Source organism: Triturus cristatus, chromosome 10 (genome assembly GCF_964204655.1).
Source record: "Triturus cristatus chromosome 10, aTriCri1.1, whole genome shotgun sequence".
In the NCBI taxonomy this organism is placed as follows: Eukaryota; Metazoa; Chordata; class Amphibia; order Caudata; family Salamandridae; genus Triturus; species Triturus cristatus.
Window position 1 is genome coordinate 817,775,069 of NC_140593.1, and position 14,644 is coordinate 817,789,712.

Here is a 14,644-nt window from a genome sequence, read left to right on the forward strand (position 1 = left end):
GTTCAGGAACAGAGAGAGCCTGTACAATTGCAGAATACTGGGGGACGGTAATGATGTTGAGGTATAACTTAGTATCAGTCGACAAACACATCGAATGTCATAACTCTAATATTGAATGTACTACATTCGGAAGAAACTTCCACTAGAATGCTTATTGTTGGTCATGGTTAGCAATGCTGGACTGTGTAAAGAGAATTGTTTTTTTTCTACCCGGGATAGCCCCTTTAAGTCATTATTCTTGACGTTGCAACCTTAACATCCTGTCACATAAAAGAATGTAATTACATTTTGAAGGTTTAATAATAATTATAACTCTTTGATTCAGTAAGCAAATGCCATTTTCTCTTAACAAATTATTTTTACTACTTATAATAAAATAAATATAATTCAAGCAAGTACTAATCTAGGCCACCAGGAGGAGACTTGTTGTTTAAGAAGTACCTTACAGATTTCCTTATCTCAGACGAGGCTATCTACCATAATGCACTAGGTTCCATTAGGACAGGTTCCTGAACAATATGGACAGTCAACAATGGCATGTACAGAAGGACAGGACCACTGATTATTTTGAATAGGTTGTGGTGATCCTATAAAAAAAATGCGAGTTTCAGTGCACCATGGAGGGAAATTCCAGAGTGCTAAAACCAATGCTATAGCTAAGCCGAGACCAGCCTTAAAGTGATCCAGAGCAAAAGATACAAGTTGTTTAGTCAAATACAGACAGTGGGGGGGCACACGCACAATAAAGATATGCAATTAATATATGAAAACTTTAAGCAAACCATGTTAACCTTTTAAGTTTTCATGCTAGAATGTGTCAACAGAGACACTTGTGTTTAGAAACAACAAATAGGCAGGCTCCATAAAGATTGATACTAGGGCATATAGAAGAGGATGTTGAGATACTATTTTTCAAATGAGAAACGTGCTTTTGGACTAAGGGTTCAACTTGAAAAACATTTGATTTCAGGAAACCCAAGATGCAAATCAGATGAAAATGTAATGTAATGTAATTGGGCACTTATAAAGCACAACTGCCACTCCAAAGGAGCATCATGGCACAATGTGCTTTCACATTTTAGGTTACAATTGTTTCTTTAAGTCAACTAAGCTCATATTTTTTTGGTTTTCACCTACAACTATCTCCATATCATGTTGCCTGGAAATGTGAGGTAAAACCTGAGTTGATCAAGACAAGGACCACTTTGTCTGCAGACTAAATGCAAACTAAAATAGGAATTCGATGTTATAACTGATAGCACTTATATTTGTGGTAATATTTACCTGTGATCATCCATGTCTTCTATTTGTCTCTTCACGTAGCTGTCGATACGCTTGCGGTACGTCCTATTTGTCAACTTTCCCACTATTCCCAGTCCATACGGTCGTTTTTCCTTTGCGAATAGCTTCTTCACTGGTATAGCAATCCGCTGTCCTCTTTTTTGCGTATTTACACTAACAACTTCTTGTCTTAATCGGACCTTTGGTTGGGTAAATGCCCCTTCTTTCGTTTTTCTCCACCCTCGCTCCAAAGGGCTAAAACAGAAATTGAAGTCATTGATTTTTTGCAATATCAACTGCTTTTAAACATTAAGACATTTCAAGTAATTTAATATTAAAAAACAAAAAGTTCTAAGGTAGGCAGAAAATAAACTCTCTGGCACAGAATGATGCATTTGTGAGGGAGCATTATCCGGTAATTAAGAGAATAACAACTAACAAGCAGTGTAGGCCGTCCAAGATCACACCAGTGTGTATTGTTTACATATAAATTCAAACTAATGGGCTCAACTTTAGGTGACCCTACTGCTTAGGAATCACTAAATCATACATATTTTACACAAAATGAAAAGGAGCGCTAATAATCACAATTTGTTTATCTTAATCCAGTGATCAAAGTTCAAAGAAAAGAAAACCTTTTTTTTTCTTTTTCTTTCATCTAGAAGTTGTAGACAGCATCCATTCACTTGAATTCAGTCCAACAGGAGTCGGATGTTTATATTCAAATCGAATTTTATTGATTATTTTATGAACAGATTATTCAACCCAGCCAAAGCGTTTCCTCCATTAGGACTTAAGCAGGGTTGGTATCTCCATGTGCCTGGTATCACAGTGTAGTATGTAATTCGTCCTATTACATGAATTATGAGGGAAGTTGTCGTAATATTAGATGGTTTGGTCTCCTCATGGGACCTTTACAGTTTAAGACGCAGCACCAAACGCGAGGAATCCATCATCATTAAGAGATTGGGTAAAGTGAGGTACTGGGCAAAAATTGGCAGAGCCCATCCCATCAAGCTCTTACTTACTTCTCGTGCCTTATATAGACGTAGGGGCATCAATATGTTTTTTATGGCAGCGAAGCCTCTGGCAGCATGAAAGTCTAATGATGAAAAAATTATCTATGTCCCGTACAAGCTGGATGGAAACCCCTAATGCATAAAAGATTTTTTTTTTTTTAAGGGTAGGATATATTAATGTTTTTCTCTACATTACATCATAATAAATCAAATCTACTGTGACTATGTCCCATATTTTAATGGACAGTCCTGGTTCTCAGAAGACTTTCCCGGCGTCCCAAAGCTTTTCTTTTTTTTTTTTAAAAGGATTTTTATTAACATTTCATTTAGTGTTACATTGACCGTATATGTCACATGATGTACAGACATAGATGGAATATTGTACTGACATTAATTTTATCTCGTTCCCTATAAGAGACGCATCCTCCCCAACTCGTTTGTCCAAGAGAGCTCTCAGGGCGTGATCCGCAGTTATCATACAGTACCGTGTGCTCCTTCACTAGTATCCGACTCAGACTCATCCAACGGAGGGGATCATATATGTTACCTCTATAAGTGTTCCAACCTCCCCAGACCTTTGTCCATTTTTTGGGGCACCCTCGATGGATATATACGGACTTTTCCACAATCATCGTCATGTCCATATCTAAGCCCCATTGAGTGAGAGTAGGGCTAAGGCTGGATCCCCAATGTTGTGCAATGTTGCGTTTTGCTACTGTCATACCTAGTGTTACCCAGTCCTGCGCAACCATGTTTAAATCTGTGGGTTCCCAGATATTGAGGAGACAGCACCTCGGGTCTGGAAGTATTGTGACACATGTGACTTGGGAGAGCGTACGCATCACCGCCATCAAGTAATGCGCTATCTCTGGGCATAGCCACACAGTGTGGTAAAATGTACCTGTTTCTCCACATTGTCTGAGGCAAAGCGGCGTGTCTATGCGGTTTATCGTATGCAATAGAGCCCTGGTGTAGTACGTGCGGTGTAGGATTTTTAATTGCACTAACCTAAGTCTTGATGGTATTGCAGCCTCTCTAGGGGACGCGAGCGCCTCCTGCCAATCAGCCTCATCTATAGAAGAATTTTTGATTTCTGGAAACAACCCGTTTTGGGGGTTTGCTTTAGAAAACAAAGGAGAATGTTAAAGGTCTGCCAGGCTAACATGATTTTGAGGTCTGGTTGGCATTCTGAAGTTTCACTGAAAGATCTCCCTCTGTGTTAGTAGAAGCACTTTCGGAAAACCACAAAAAAACACAATCCCTGCCTAACGGGCTGAGAATTTGTCATCTGGTGAGAGTGCCACTTCTGCTGCCCATGCTGCCTGGGGGTCCACCTAACGACCTTTAAAAGAGGGCTAATCACTGTAAGTTACAGATTAATGTTTTTTCCTTTATCGTTTGCCAGAGTATTTATATATATTCACTACAAAAATGAAGGTTAAAGAGTTGTTATAGGTAGAAATTGAAATAATTTCTTACTTTACATTAAAATAAACGTTAGAAATTCAGTGAAAAAACTAAAGGTTTAAGGGAGGTTACAGGCAGGTGAAATTGTTGGTAAAAACCTAATGTTTTTAACTAACATAACCACTAAAATTCACAACTTCAAGTTATCTCAAGTAACTTTACCTCGTGCCCTAAGGTAACTATAACTCACACCTTCGCCATGCACAGTGTTGTCATCAATGATGTAAATTCACATGTTACAGTGATGTTATCAACGATGTCGTAGAACATGTCGTGAGTGATGTAATATATGAGGTAATTGCCAATGCATGTCAAAGGCATGTGTTATAGTTACATGTCTCTGTCAACGTGAAACTCCAATGCCCACATAATCTCAGTATGCGGGCTTAACTAACCTGGCCTGATTAATTGAGGACTTCTGAATGAACAGCTCCAGAGAGAGATTATGCACGTTGCACCAGAGTAATGAATTCACCACCTCCTGTGAAAAAACAATAGCATTTTCCTTTCCCCTCTGCAAGTGAGCATTCCTTGAATAACTCCCTGTTGCATGCTCATCTGCAATCTGTCTAGAGGATGTAGCTGACTGCAGTTTATCATCGTCCCCAGTGTTCCTCATTGTTGGAGTCTGACCCATGTCTTACAAATGTCACAGTTGTCTGAGTGTTTGTAATGGCTACCAGAAAGGTCTCTATTTCAGTTGGTATTAAAAGTCTTTCATTCATTCATGGAAGCTTTATTGCGGCTATTACAGCCAAAAAAGCACATTAATTTACATACATCATATAAAATTCATGATAAATATAGAATCTTAAAATAGAATAAAATATAAACATATTTGAATAAAATACCAATGCAATGGATAAAAACCGTGAGACCATGAAAATCACTGAAAGCGGAAGATTAATTAAAGTGGCAAGTGCAAAGAGGGTTAGCAGGTTCCTACGTGTTGACCACATGGAAAATAAGAATTTCGAGATTGCAACCACATGGACCGGGTCAGTGTCGGATTTTAAGATTCTAAAAAATTCACAATAGTTCCTGATGCCCAGATTTCTACAGAGCTGGATGATCCATTTCAGCCTAATCTGTTTATATGCCACACAGAAGAGCATAACATGGACTATTGTTTCTTCCTCCACGTGGCATCCAGGGCATAGGCGACGGGACACTCCCGTCCACTTGTTTGTTATCGCATGTAGTGGTAGTGACCCATACCTAAATTGCAGGAACAGTTTCTTAGCTATCAGAGGTTGTATAGAATCCAACACCCGCTCGAATTCATAGTGGCACTTCCAATCCAGAAACCCATAGGTTAAACTCGTAGAATTGGCTGACTGCAAACTTTTTGTCAGATTATACTCTTTCAATGCAGATGCCAAAAGTCTTTAGTCTAGCTGTAAATCCCAGCTGATGTAACTGTTGGACTTTCAAATCATTGTAGTTTTGACATTCCGAAGAAAATTCCCTAGACTACGTAAGTCGATACATGTATGCTTTCTCCACTGACACAAACAGCGATCTCTGAAAGGTACCTAATGAACACCTTCGGCCTTGATCTGATCCCAAAGTTAAGAACCAAGAACTGATAGTACCACTGATCTACCATAGACCGGAGGCGTGTCTTCTACTTCAGTAGGATTGGTATATGAAAGTATTCATTATTCAAATATATAGTTGACAAGAAGTCACCCTTCATTATGAGAGGTCTGACGGCATCTTGTAAGGTGGTCATCCTCAATATATGTACTTGCATACATCTGTTTAGTGGTCAAAGATCAAATGTGTGTCTCAGTGTTTCACCTTCTTTAGTTATGAAGTACACAGGGTCTACAACTTACCCTTTATTCCATGTTTGTACTTCTTCAGTAGATTCTCTTGTCAGTGATGGTACAAGGATTCTCATTGTGAGTATTCCTATAAGTCGATCGGGCTAGTAACAGGAGTGCTGAAGCTTTCTCATTATTAGATCACAATTGCAAGACTATACTAATTCTGCAGATCTCTTGAATCCTCACTCACATACAGCCAAAATGTCTGTAACATTAAGTGTGGTGTTCCAGATTCCCCCAGTAAATTATCATTTCTGAGGGTACACCCGATGAACACTTCATCAATGCACAGGACTGAACCAGGAGAATACCAGGACAAACATCCAGGGCAGCTGTGATCATGCGCTTGCTCTTATAACAGCAGAGCTAAACAGTTTTTACGTCTCGGCCTGACGTAAGCAGCGCATGCACTGCTCTCGTCATATGAGGCTTCTTGGAATCGATACGGTTCCAGAAGCCTCGTCAAAACTCCGCCTTCAGTTTTGATTCATGCGTGTCGTTTGGTGTCATGGATTATGCCAAAGGCAGTGCAATGATTGCACTGAAGGCATGTCCATCGCTGCTTGTTGCCACCCTGTCTCCTTTTATCCATGCCCAGCGGGATTGGATCTCTTACTGGCGGCAGGAGCCAGTGTCTCCTAATTAGCCGCTATGCACTTTTTTGTTAGCATTCGCCTTTGGCAAAAACAGCCACGTGTTTATTCTTGCGCGATTACAGTTAAAGTGAAAGCGAGAAGCAATTATAAACACGCGGCTGCCTTTGCCAAAGCCAAGAGCTTGTTTCTACAGCTCTCTTTTCCCTCAGCTCTCGTTTCCCTTTCTACACTTCTCACATTGTCTTTTGTTTTCCCTGCACCATCCTCGCCCATTCTTTCAGCTTTATATATTTTCTACCCTACTCCCCCATCTCCGTACAATTCTTTCCCTCTAGTCCCACATCCCTATTCTCTCTTCTCTTCTCCTTTATTCACCATCATCGCCCCACCCCTCCAGCTCCCGTTACTCTCCTTTTCTTCTCCTCCTCCCTTCGTGGGTCCACCCCACCCTCTTCGTCTCTTCTTCTTCCCCTTTCATCTGCTCGTTGTCCCCATCTCTCTCTTTTGCCACTGTATGGTTCTCCCTCCCTCTGTTGTCGTGCCCTCCGCCTCCCCACCACCCCCTCCCCACCGTACCGCATGTGCGCACGTCCCCTACTTTCTTTAACCTCTTGTATGATGTGATACAGTGGGGGTCTTGTTCCCGGTAGGGAGGGGGTGGGTGAGATATTATGCTAATGGCGCAGAGTCTGCCTCCCCTGCCCGGGGCAGCAGATGCACAGGGCAGGCGGCAGGCAGCGAGGGGGACTGGGACTGTAATCGTGCTAGACCCAGATGGAGCCCCGGAGCCCCGGAGCCCACGCAGGTCCACCCTGCTGCTACTGGCCCTTGTCTGGCTGGGGGCGTTGCTGTCCATGGGAGACGCCAAGGGCACCTACTACCACCGCCCGCTGACCTACGGCAGCTGCTACAACCTGTGCACATTGGGCAGCAGCTCGCAGCACTACCCGGGCAGACCAATGGGGAAGCACAAGTAAGACAGCTCCTTTCTCCTGCGCCTGCTACCCGTCTTTGCGCCGGTTCCTGCACCCATGCGCGCGCACGGCTTCATGCCCTAAGAGCACAGACATTGGGATTATGAAGGCTAATGAGATACATTTTTTGAAAGAAGTACTGCCTTATTTAATCATGTTTACACGTCCATACTGTCAGGGCAAATATTTCACTTCATTAGTACCACTTATGGACCCAAATACAGCAATAAGCTACAGAAAGGGGACCAGTCAGCCCTTTCAAAGGGGTCTTCACTGCACAGCAACACGCGTTTTGGGGTTTTGAGTAACTTTTGATCTGTTTGAGCTAGAAACATTGTTTAATCTGCAGAGTATGCAGGAGATTATCGACTTTGTGGCAAATGGGGCAAGTCCTTAATTATGTGCAAAACCCGTGGCCACAAAAACTCCAGCGCTCTACTTAACAGTTAGGTCTAGTACTGGTTAAAAATATGTCTCTCAGGGGCGTTAGATCTAAATATGCATCGGGCGCATGGCACCGGGGCCCAGAGACTACGGGGGCCCATTGATCCTCCATTTTACATCCCATACGTCAGGCAGCAGGGGCACATTCTCCGTGTTTGCATTAGGACCCATGGCACCCTTGCTCGCCACTGAGGTCCATATGGGGACCATTGCCCACCAGTAACAGCCACGAGGGACAGGATGGGGACTGAAGCAGGCACGTGGAAAAGAGTGTGATATACATTTTATCCGAATAAAGATTATTTGACTTTGACTTGACTTGACTTTGATATACATTAAAACTTGCATTTCTCTCAGCTGGTTTGAGTCTCGTCTGAAGAACAGTGGTTTTAGAAGGCGACACTATTGGAATCAATGGACAGGACTATGTTATGGCGGGGGAGTGGAAGGGTTTCACGGTGAGTGACCCCCACTGAAGTTTAAGGGAAGTATCTCACTTATTTAAGAGAGGGAAGACAGGTATAGGGTCAATGGCACCTTCCAATCAAGGGATAGGTGAGAGGGGCATGGAGCCGTATGAAAGGAACTGGTTGTGGCGTGCAGCCTCGCCATGTGGAGGCCGGTAGGAGGCTTCGGTCAGTTGGGTAGATGGTGCCAAGAGGTCCGAATATTTGGTGCTGTAGGCGCTGACCCCGCAAATGTGCAGAATGGTCCCTAATGGCGCGTAGAACCCCTTCAGTAGTGATGTCTCACGCGTCCTATGCTGAGCTCTTGGAAGGCACAGGTTTCACTTCCAATCATCAGCCTTCGAGGGTCGATGCAATACTTACCAAGTCTTGCGAGTCAGAACTCTTGCTTCCGATGCAACACAGCACACAACCAGAAGAGACTAGACTGGATAGGAAGCACTATACGCCTTCAAGGCACACGCTGCTGAGCTGGGGGATCGGCTCCTCGAAGTGCAACTGCTCCACCTATTCAGAGTGCAATGAGGGGCAAAGTTATCCGGGAGGAGCTCCTGAACTCACTCTTCGCGTGTTTGTGATGGCTGGGCGAGGTCCTGCTACCTCTTGAGAGATAGCTAACCGAAGATAAACATTTTTTGTAAGCGTCTGCCCTCATACTGTGCAAAATGTGGGAGGTTGTATCGTACGTTATGTGGCGCTTCATACTCATGACAAGGCCACTAAGCGCTCCGATGTGAATATGGGGCACTGGAGACTGTGTCTGCTTCCCTTGCAAGAGGGCCGCCTCCTTAAGAGAGTGCGAGGACGGAGGAGGGTTGGGATTTAGATTCTGGAGAGAGGAGAAGGGGAGGAGAGTACTGAAAGTCGAGGTGTCTGAGAAATAGAAGAGCGCGCGAAACATAGACGTCTGTGTGAGGAGTTTGTAGGACGAGTCTGGGGAGTGGAACAGACTGGGGACTGGGAGAGTCTGAGGAGTGGAACATGGAAGAGGGTGGGGGGAGTGTTTGGGAACTGGAAGAGGCTGCAGGTGAAGATTCTGGGTAGGGAGAGTCTGGGGAGTGGAAGAGGCCGAAGACTGGGGGAGGCTGCAGAGTAGAAAAATGCAATAGGTGTCGCCTTTCATTAAGTTAAAGCCATTTGCTTTGCAATACAATACCATTAGCAAAGCAAATGGCTTTAACTTAATCAAAGGTGAGACCTGTTGCATTTTCTTTTTGTTTTTTTTTATTTAATTTTTATTAGGCAACTTCATTACGTACAATATATACAAAACAAGATTTCAGTAAGAATAATAAACAATACTGCAAATAATAGTCTGAGTTTTAGGTACCTCCCAAAAATAAAAAAAATAAAAAAAGAAAAAGAATACATTTTAAATAATCTGATCAACAACAGAAACAACCAGAAATAATCTATACTAAACTAAAACCTGTTTTTCCAAGAGGTAATTGGCATCCAAATCAGAGCACCACGTTGTCTAGCCTTTTTGCCTTTAACTGCGTAAATTGCCATTTCTTGGTTTGCTATACCCAAAAAGAGAGTTATCCAGACTTGGAAATTAGGAGGATCTATGTCTTTCCATCTGGTAGCTAATATTAGTCTATATACTGCCATACCCAGAAATAGACACATCTCTTCGTCCTTAGTATGATTCAAAGTATTGTCATGCCCGATCACAAATAAAGTAGGAGACATCTGAACTTTATGGCAGAAAACCTCTTCCCAAAAATCTGAAATTTTAGTTTTAAGCACTGTCAATTTACTGCACTCAGAAAACATATGTATTAAATGTGCCGGGCCCATCCCACACCGCGGGCATTTATCGTCTGTTCGTTTGCCCCATGTGAACAGTTTAGCGGGTGTAAAATATAAATTGTATACATTCTTATAAAATTGTGCTTTAAGAGTTGCTGTGAGAAAAATCTTATCAGCGAGGGAGAGAATCTTATCTAAATCTACATTTGGATTATTCAATTTAGAAGCCCAGCATGTTTCAGTTCTTTCCATGTCATCTTGACATTGTTCCATCAGTAGCCTATACATTATACTTATACTGGAATTTTTTCCCCCTCTATCAGTATTTTCAAGGAAAGAAACAGTCTTCAATGAAATTTGTGCAGCCTTTGCGGAAAGAATAGAATTTATTTGGATATATTTAAAAAGATCGGAAGTCGGGATATTAAATTTAAGTTGTAGATTGAGGAATCTCGAGCTAGATGGGGCATCTAAGAAATCCCCCACTGATAATAACCCAAGAGCCTCCCATCTTTTAGCAATATCGTTATTGATTTGTGTGGAAAAAAGAGAAGAGTGCCATAAGGGTGTATATCTATTAATTTTTGTAATATCACAATGTTTGCAGATTTTTTTCCAAACAGTCCAAGCATTATCTATAATTTTAAATTTAACCTTCTTAAAATAAGATGGTTCAATTTGTCGTAATAATAATCCTTTTGCATTCTCGCCAACAGCCAACTCATATATAGACGGGATACGTATAATTGCTGTACTATAGGGCAGAGGGCTAGCGTTGAGTAGCGGGAACATCCCTTGGAGAAGGCTAGTCCAGAAATATAAAGTTATATTAGGGAGTCCTAGGCCTCCTCTTTGCTGTGGGAGAGATAGAAATTTTGAGGATCTTCTGATCTTGCCGTATCCCCAGATAAATTTAGAAATTAGGGTTTCAAAGATTTTAATAGTTTTATCCTCAGCTAAGATGGGTATCGCACGGAATAGATACAAGATCTTCGGAAAAATTTTCATTTTAACAAAGTTAGTTCTTCCTATAATTGAAAGGTTAAGGCTATTAACCCTCAGTAGCTCCTTTTTAATATTTACTAACAAGGGGTCATAGTTAAGTTTGTTGATATTTTCCACCTGTGGGGATATACAGATACCCAAATATATAGCGCTAGATGTCTTTCGGGGGTCATTAAAAAAGGTGTTTTTTGTGCATATGACAACAGTTTTTCCAGTGTTCAGAGAGTATCCAGACATATCTCCAAAAGACCGAGTTATTTTCTCGATTTCTTCTAAAGCCTCAGAGGGATCTGGTGTCACAATCGCCACATCATCGGCATAGGCCAATACCTTGGTTTCATAGATGCCTGTTTTAATTGGTGTTATAACCGCATTTGCCAATAGTTTCTCAATCAAGGGATTTATATATAGGGCAAATAGTATTGGGGAACAAGGACATCCCTGTCTTGTACCCCGTTGGATTTTAAATTGTCTCGATTCTAAGCCCATCGTCAGAACTTTTGCTACCGGATCTTGATACATGGCTTGTATTGCTTTGATAAGCCCTGGCCCAAAATTATTAGAGTCCATTATTGCCCAAAGATATCTCCAAGATACTCGATCAAAGGCCTTCTCGGCATCAAGGAGGATCATGGACATCTGGCCCCCCGTCACTGTCATGATATCAAATAGTGAAATCACCCTACGAGTATGATCCGTGGTTCCCTTATGAGGGATAAATCCATGTTGCCACGGGGAGACCAGATGTTCAACCACCCCCCTGAGCCGATTGGCCAGGACTTTTGCATACATTTTTGTATCTGAGTTTATTAGGGAAATAGGGCGATATGATGTAGGATGTATTGGCTCCTTACCCTTCTTAAGGAATATCAATATATTAGTCTCTCTCCAAGATTCCGGCGTGGTTCCATTCATCTGTATCCCTATACAAAGATCCAATATATAGGGTAGAATTACTGATCCCAAAATTTTATACAGATCTATAGGGATCTTATCGGGGCCAGCTGCCTTACCGGGTGCGAGATCTTTTACCGCCGTTTGTACCTCCTCTTGGGTAATATCCTTTTCTAATTCTGCTCTGCTATTTGCATCGAGAATGTTGCTCGGACCCCAATCACATAATCCCCCTCGTAGTTTGTCTGTCTCAAGAGAATCTTCATTTTTATAAAGATCTTCATAATATCTCTTGAAGACATCTAATATTTTATCAGATTCTGTATAAATCGTGTTATTTGCGTGAATAGTGTTAATTTTGTTAAATGAATGGTTTTGGCGGGTGCGAAGGGCCAGTTGTTTACCAACCCTCTCCCCGTCTTCGTATAGTTTATTTCGGTTAGATTGGAAAATTTCCGCGGCTTTCTGATTAAGCTTACTATTAATCTCTGTTTTTAGAATTATTAGCTTGCGTAATGTATCTTGACTATTGTCTCCATTATTTATAGTATTTATATGTTCCTGCTCTGCATTTGCTAAATCCGACATCAGTTGCTGGTTAGCCAGGGCTGCCTTTTTCCTCAATTTGGCGACAAAGCTCATAGTTTCCCCCCTGAGAGCTGCCTTAAAGCCATCCCAAACCATATTCCTTGTTGTACTGTACCGGTTACAGTCGAAATATCCCTGTGCCCAAATCTTGATATGTTCAATATATTCTTTATTTAACAAAAGTTTTCTGTCGAAAGTCCAATTAAATGGAGGCCTATGCATTTTAGTCAAGTTAATAGTTAAAATGAGCATATTATGGTCAGAAAGTAGCTTAGGGCTTTTATCAATTTCTGCTCCAAATGACAGCTTGCTGGCTAGCCACATATAATCAATCCGTACATATTTGTTATGTGGAAATGAAAAATACGTGTAGCCGGGATCTAGTTGGTGTTTTAGAGCCCAAATATCTATTAGATCGAAACTTCCTTTGAGTTGGGAAAGCGCCCTGTAGACATTAGGTTTCCTTCCTGTATAGGTTGTCATGTATTGATTATATGGTGTTCCTAGATGATTGAAAGAAATATTAAAATCCCCACAAAATATCAACTGCTTAGGCCATGTAGCCAACTCAAGCTCTAGCTCTTCAATTATCCGTGGATCATCTAAATTAGGGGCATAGATCGAGCAAATTGTAATTCCCAGATCTAATTCAATTATAGCCCACCTCCCGAAGTCATCCACTAATTTACGTTTAGCCTGACCCAAGAACCCTCTAGCAAAGATTGCCACCCCGCCAGTTTTAGTAGTCTGAGTAGTGTTTGCAAGCAAATTATATCCTGGTATTCTTAATAGATCCCTATCCTTCCATGTAATATGAGTCTCCTGAAATATCGTAGGGTGTTTGTTTAACAAATTGATAGATGGTGGCTCTTTTACCCCTATCGTTTAGTCCTGCCACATTCCAGGTACATATCTTTAGCTTCCCCATAATGACCAAAGCTTATTTCCAGAGGTACATTCTTCATAGCTATAAGAAGATATCATATCGTTTGTAACTTTAAAAAAACATTGTACGTATGAGGTTGTCTTTTTTCTCCCTGCATATTCCCCCTTAATAAACCCCATGCCAGCTTCCACCCCAAGAGCCGTGCCCCGCCCCCCCGCCTCCCACCCCACACCCACAGATAGGCAATTAGACTCAATGAGAGTCTATGTGATGAATGTGCATTATAAGACCAGTGCTGGAGTTTTGCCTTGGTATTTGCCATTGGCCAATATAGAATTGAGTGTTTCCATTCCTAATAATGAATATGACCAATACGCAACAATTTACTCAGATTGTTATGGAAATCTTCAACAGAGACCAAGGACTACAATCATAACTACTCTAATCATAAACCATCCAAATACTCCTTGGCCTTGATTTCCGATGTAAAAAATTTAACTTCCCCCTTATTAATTATTTTAAGGCGAGCAGGGTTATTCAGATAGGCCATCACATTTTTGTCCTGAAACGGTTTAATCATTTGTCGTAGGCACCACCTCCTTTCCACCGTAGCATGGCAGAAGTCTGGGCGCACAAAGTAGGAAATATTACCACTAGTGCGTTTTGCCTCTGGCCTTGCTTTATCTATTTTGGCAATTTAGGCAGGAGGAAATTGCCAAAATAGACCAGGATTGCTCGGGGATACCCCCCCGGACGTACAGGTTCTTTTTGATACATGGGGACCCGATGTGCCCGTTGTATTTCGATATCCCAGCTCCAAGAAGAGAGTTCTGGCAAGGAGTCCCGAAATAGTCTAATAATAAAGGAGCGAACATCGTCTCCTTCTGACTTCTCCGGAACCCCCAGCACGCGGAGGTTGTTTCTGCGTAAGCGATTTTCGAAATACTCTAGCTTCCATCTGACGTCAGAGAGCTCTGCTTCATGTGCCACCGTTATTTCGTGATTAGTAGCTATCGCTGTTTCATTTGCTACCGTACGAGACTCTAACTCAGTTAACCGATTTCCAAATGTAGTTACTGATTTGTTTAGTCTCCGTACAACCCCTTGTACTTTCCGGAGAGTATTCTGTACCTTACGCCCATCCTGTGCTGTCTCTTCTCTGTGTGCCGCAATAGCTTGCAGAACAGTCTCCATTACTGTGTTTAGTGTCGCCGTTGGTCCTGGAGGCATTTCCGTAGAGCTTGAGGGAGCCAGTTGAAGAGGAGAGGGAGGGCACACTACGCCATCTGAGATATGATCTGTCAGTTGCAGGGTTGGATCCATGGTAGGGGTATAATCCCATGCCAGATCGGCCGCCCCATGATGGCCTTTTTTTCTAACTGTTTTCTGGGCTCCGTAATCATCCTCAATATCGCTGCCAGTAGATATAGTGCTTG

At 42.0% G+C, this 14,644-nt stretch overlaps 1 protein-coding gene across 6 annotated transcripts in view; it reads right to left on the reverse strand.

The window, feature by feature from the left end:
• The window catches only part of RHBDF1 (rhomboid 5 homolog 1), a 430,268-nt gene that overhangs the window by 92,860 nt on the left and 322,764 nt on the right, over positions 1 to 14,644 (reverse strand). For all 6 annotated transcript variants that reach the window (XM_085628414.1, XM_085628412.1, XM_085628413.1 and 3 more), the window contains one exon: positions 1,285 to 1,536. In XM_085628414.1, the coding sequence (XP_085484540.1) occupies positions 1,285 to 1,536 (252 nt within the window). The remainder of the gene's footprint in view (positions 1 to 1,284; positions 1,537 to 14,644) is intronic.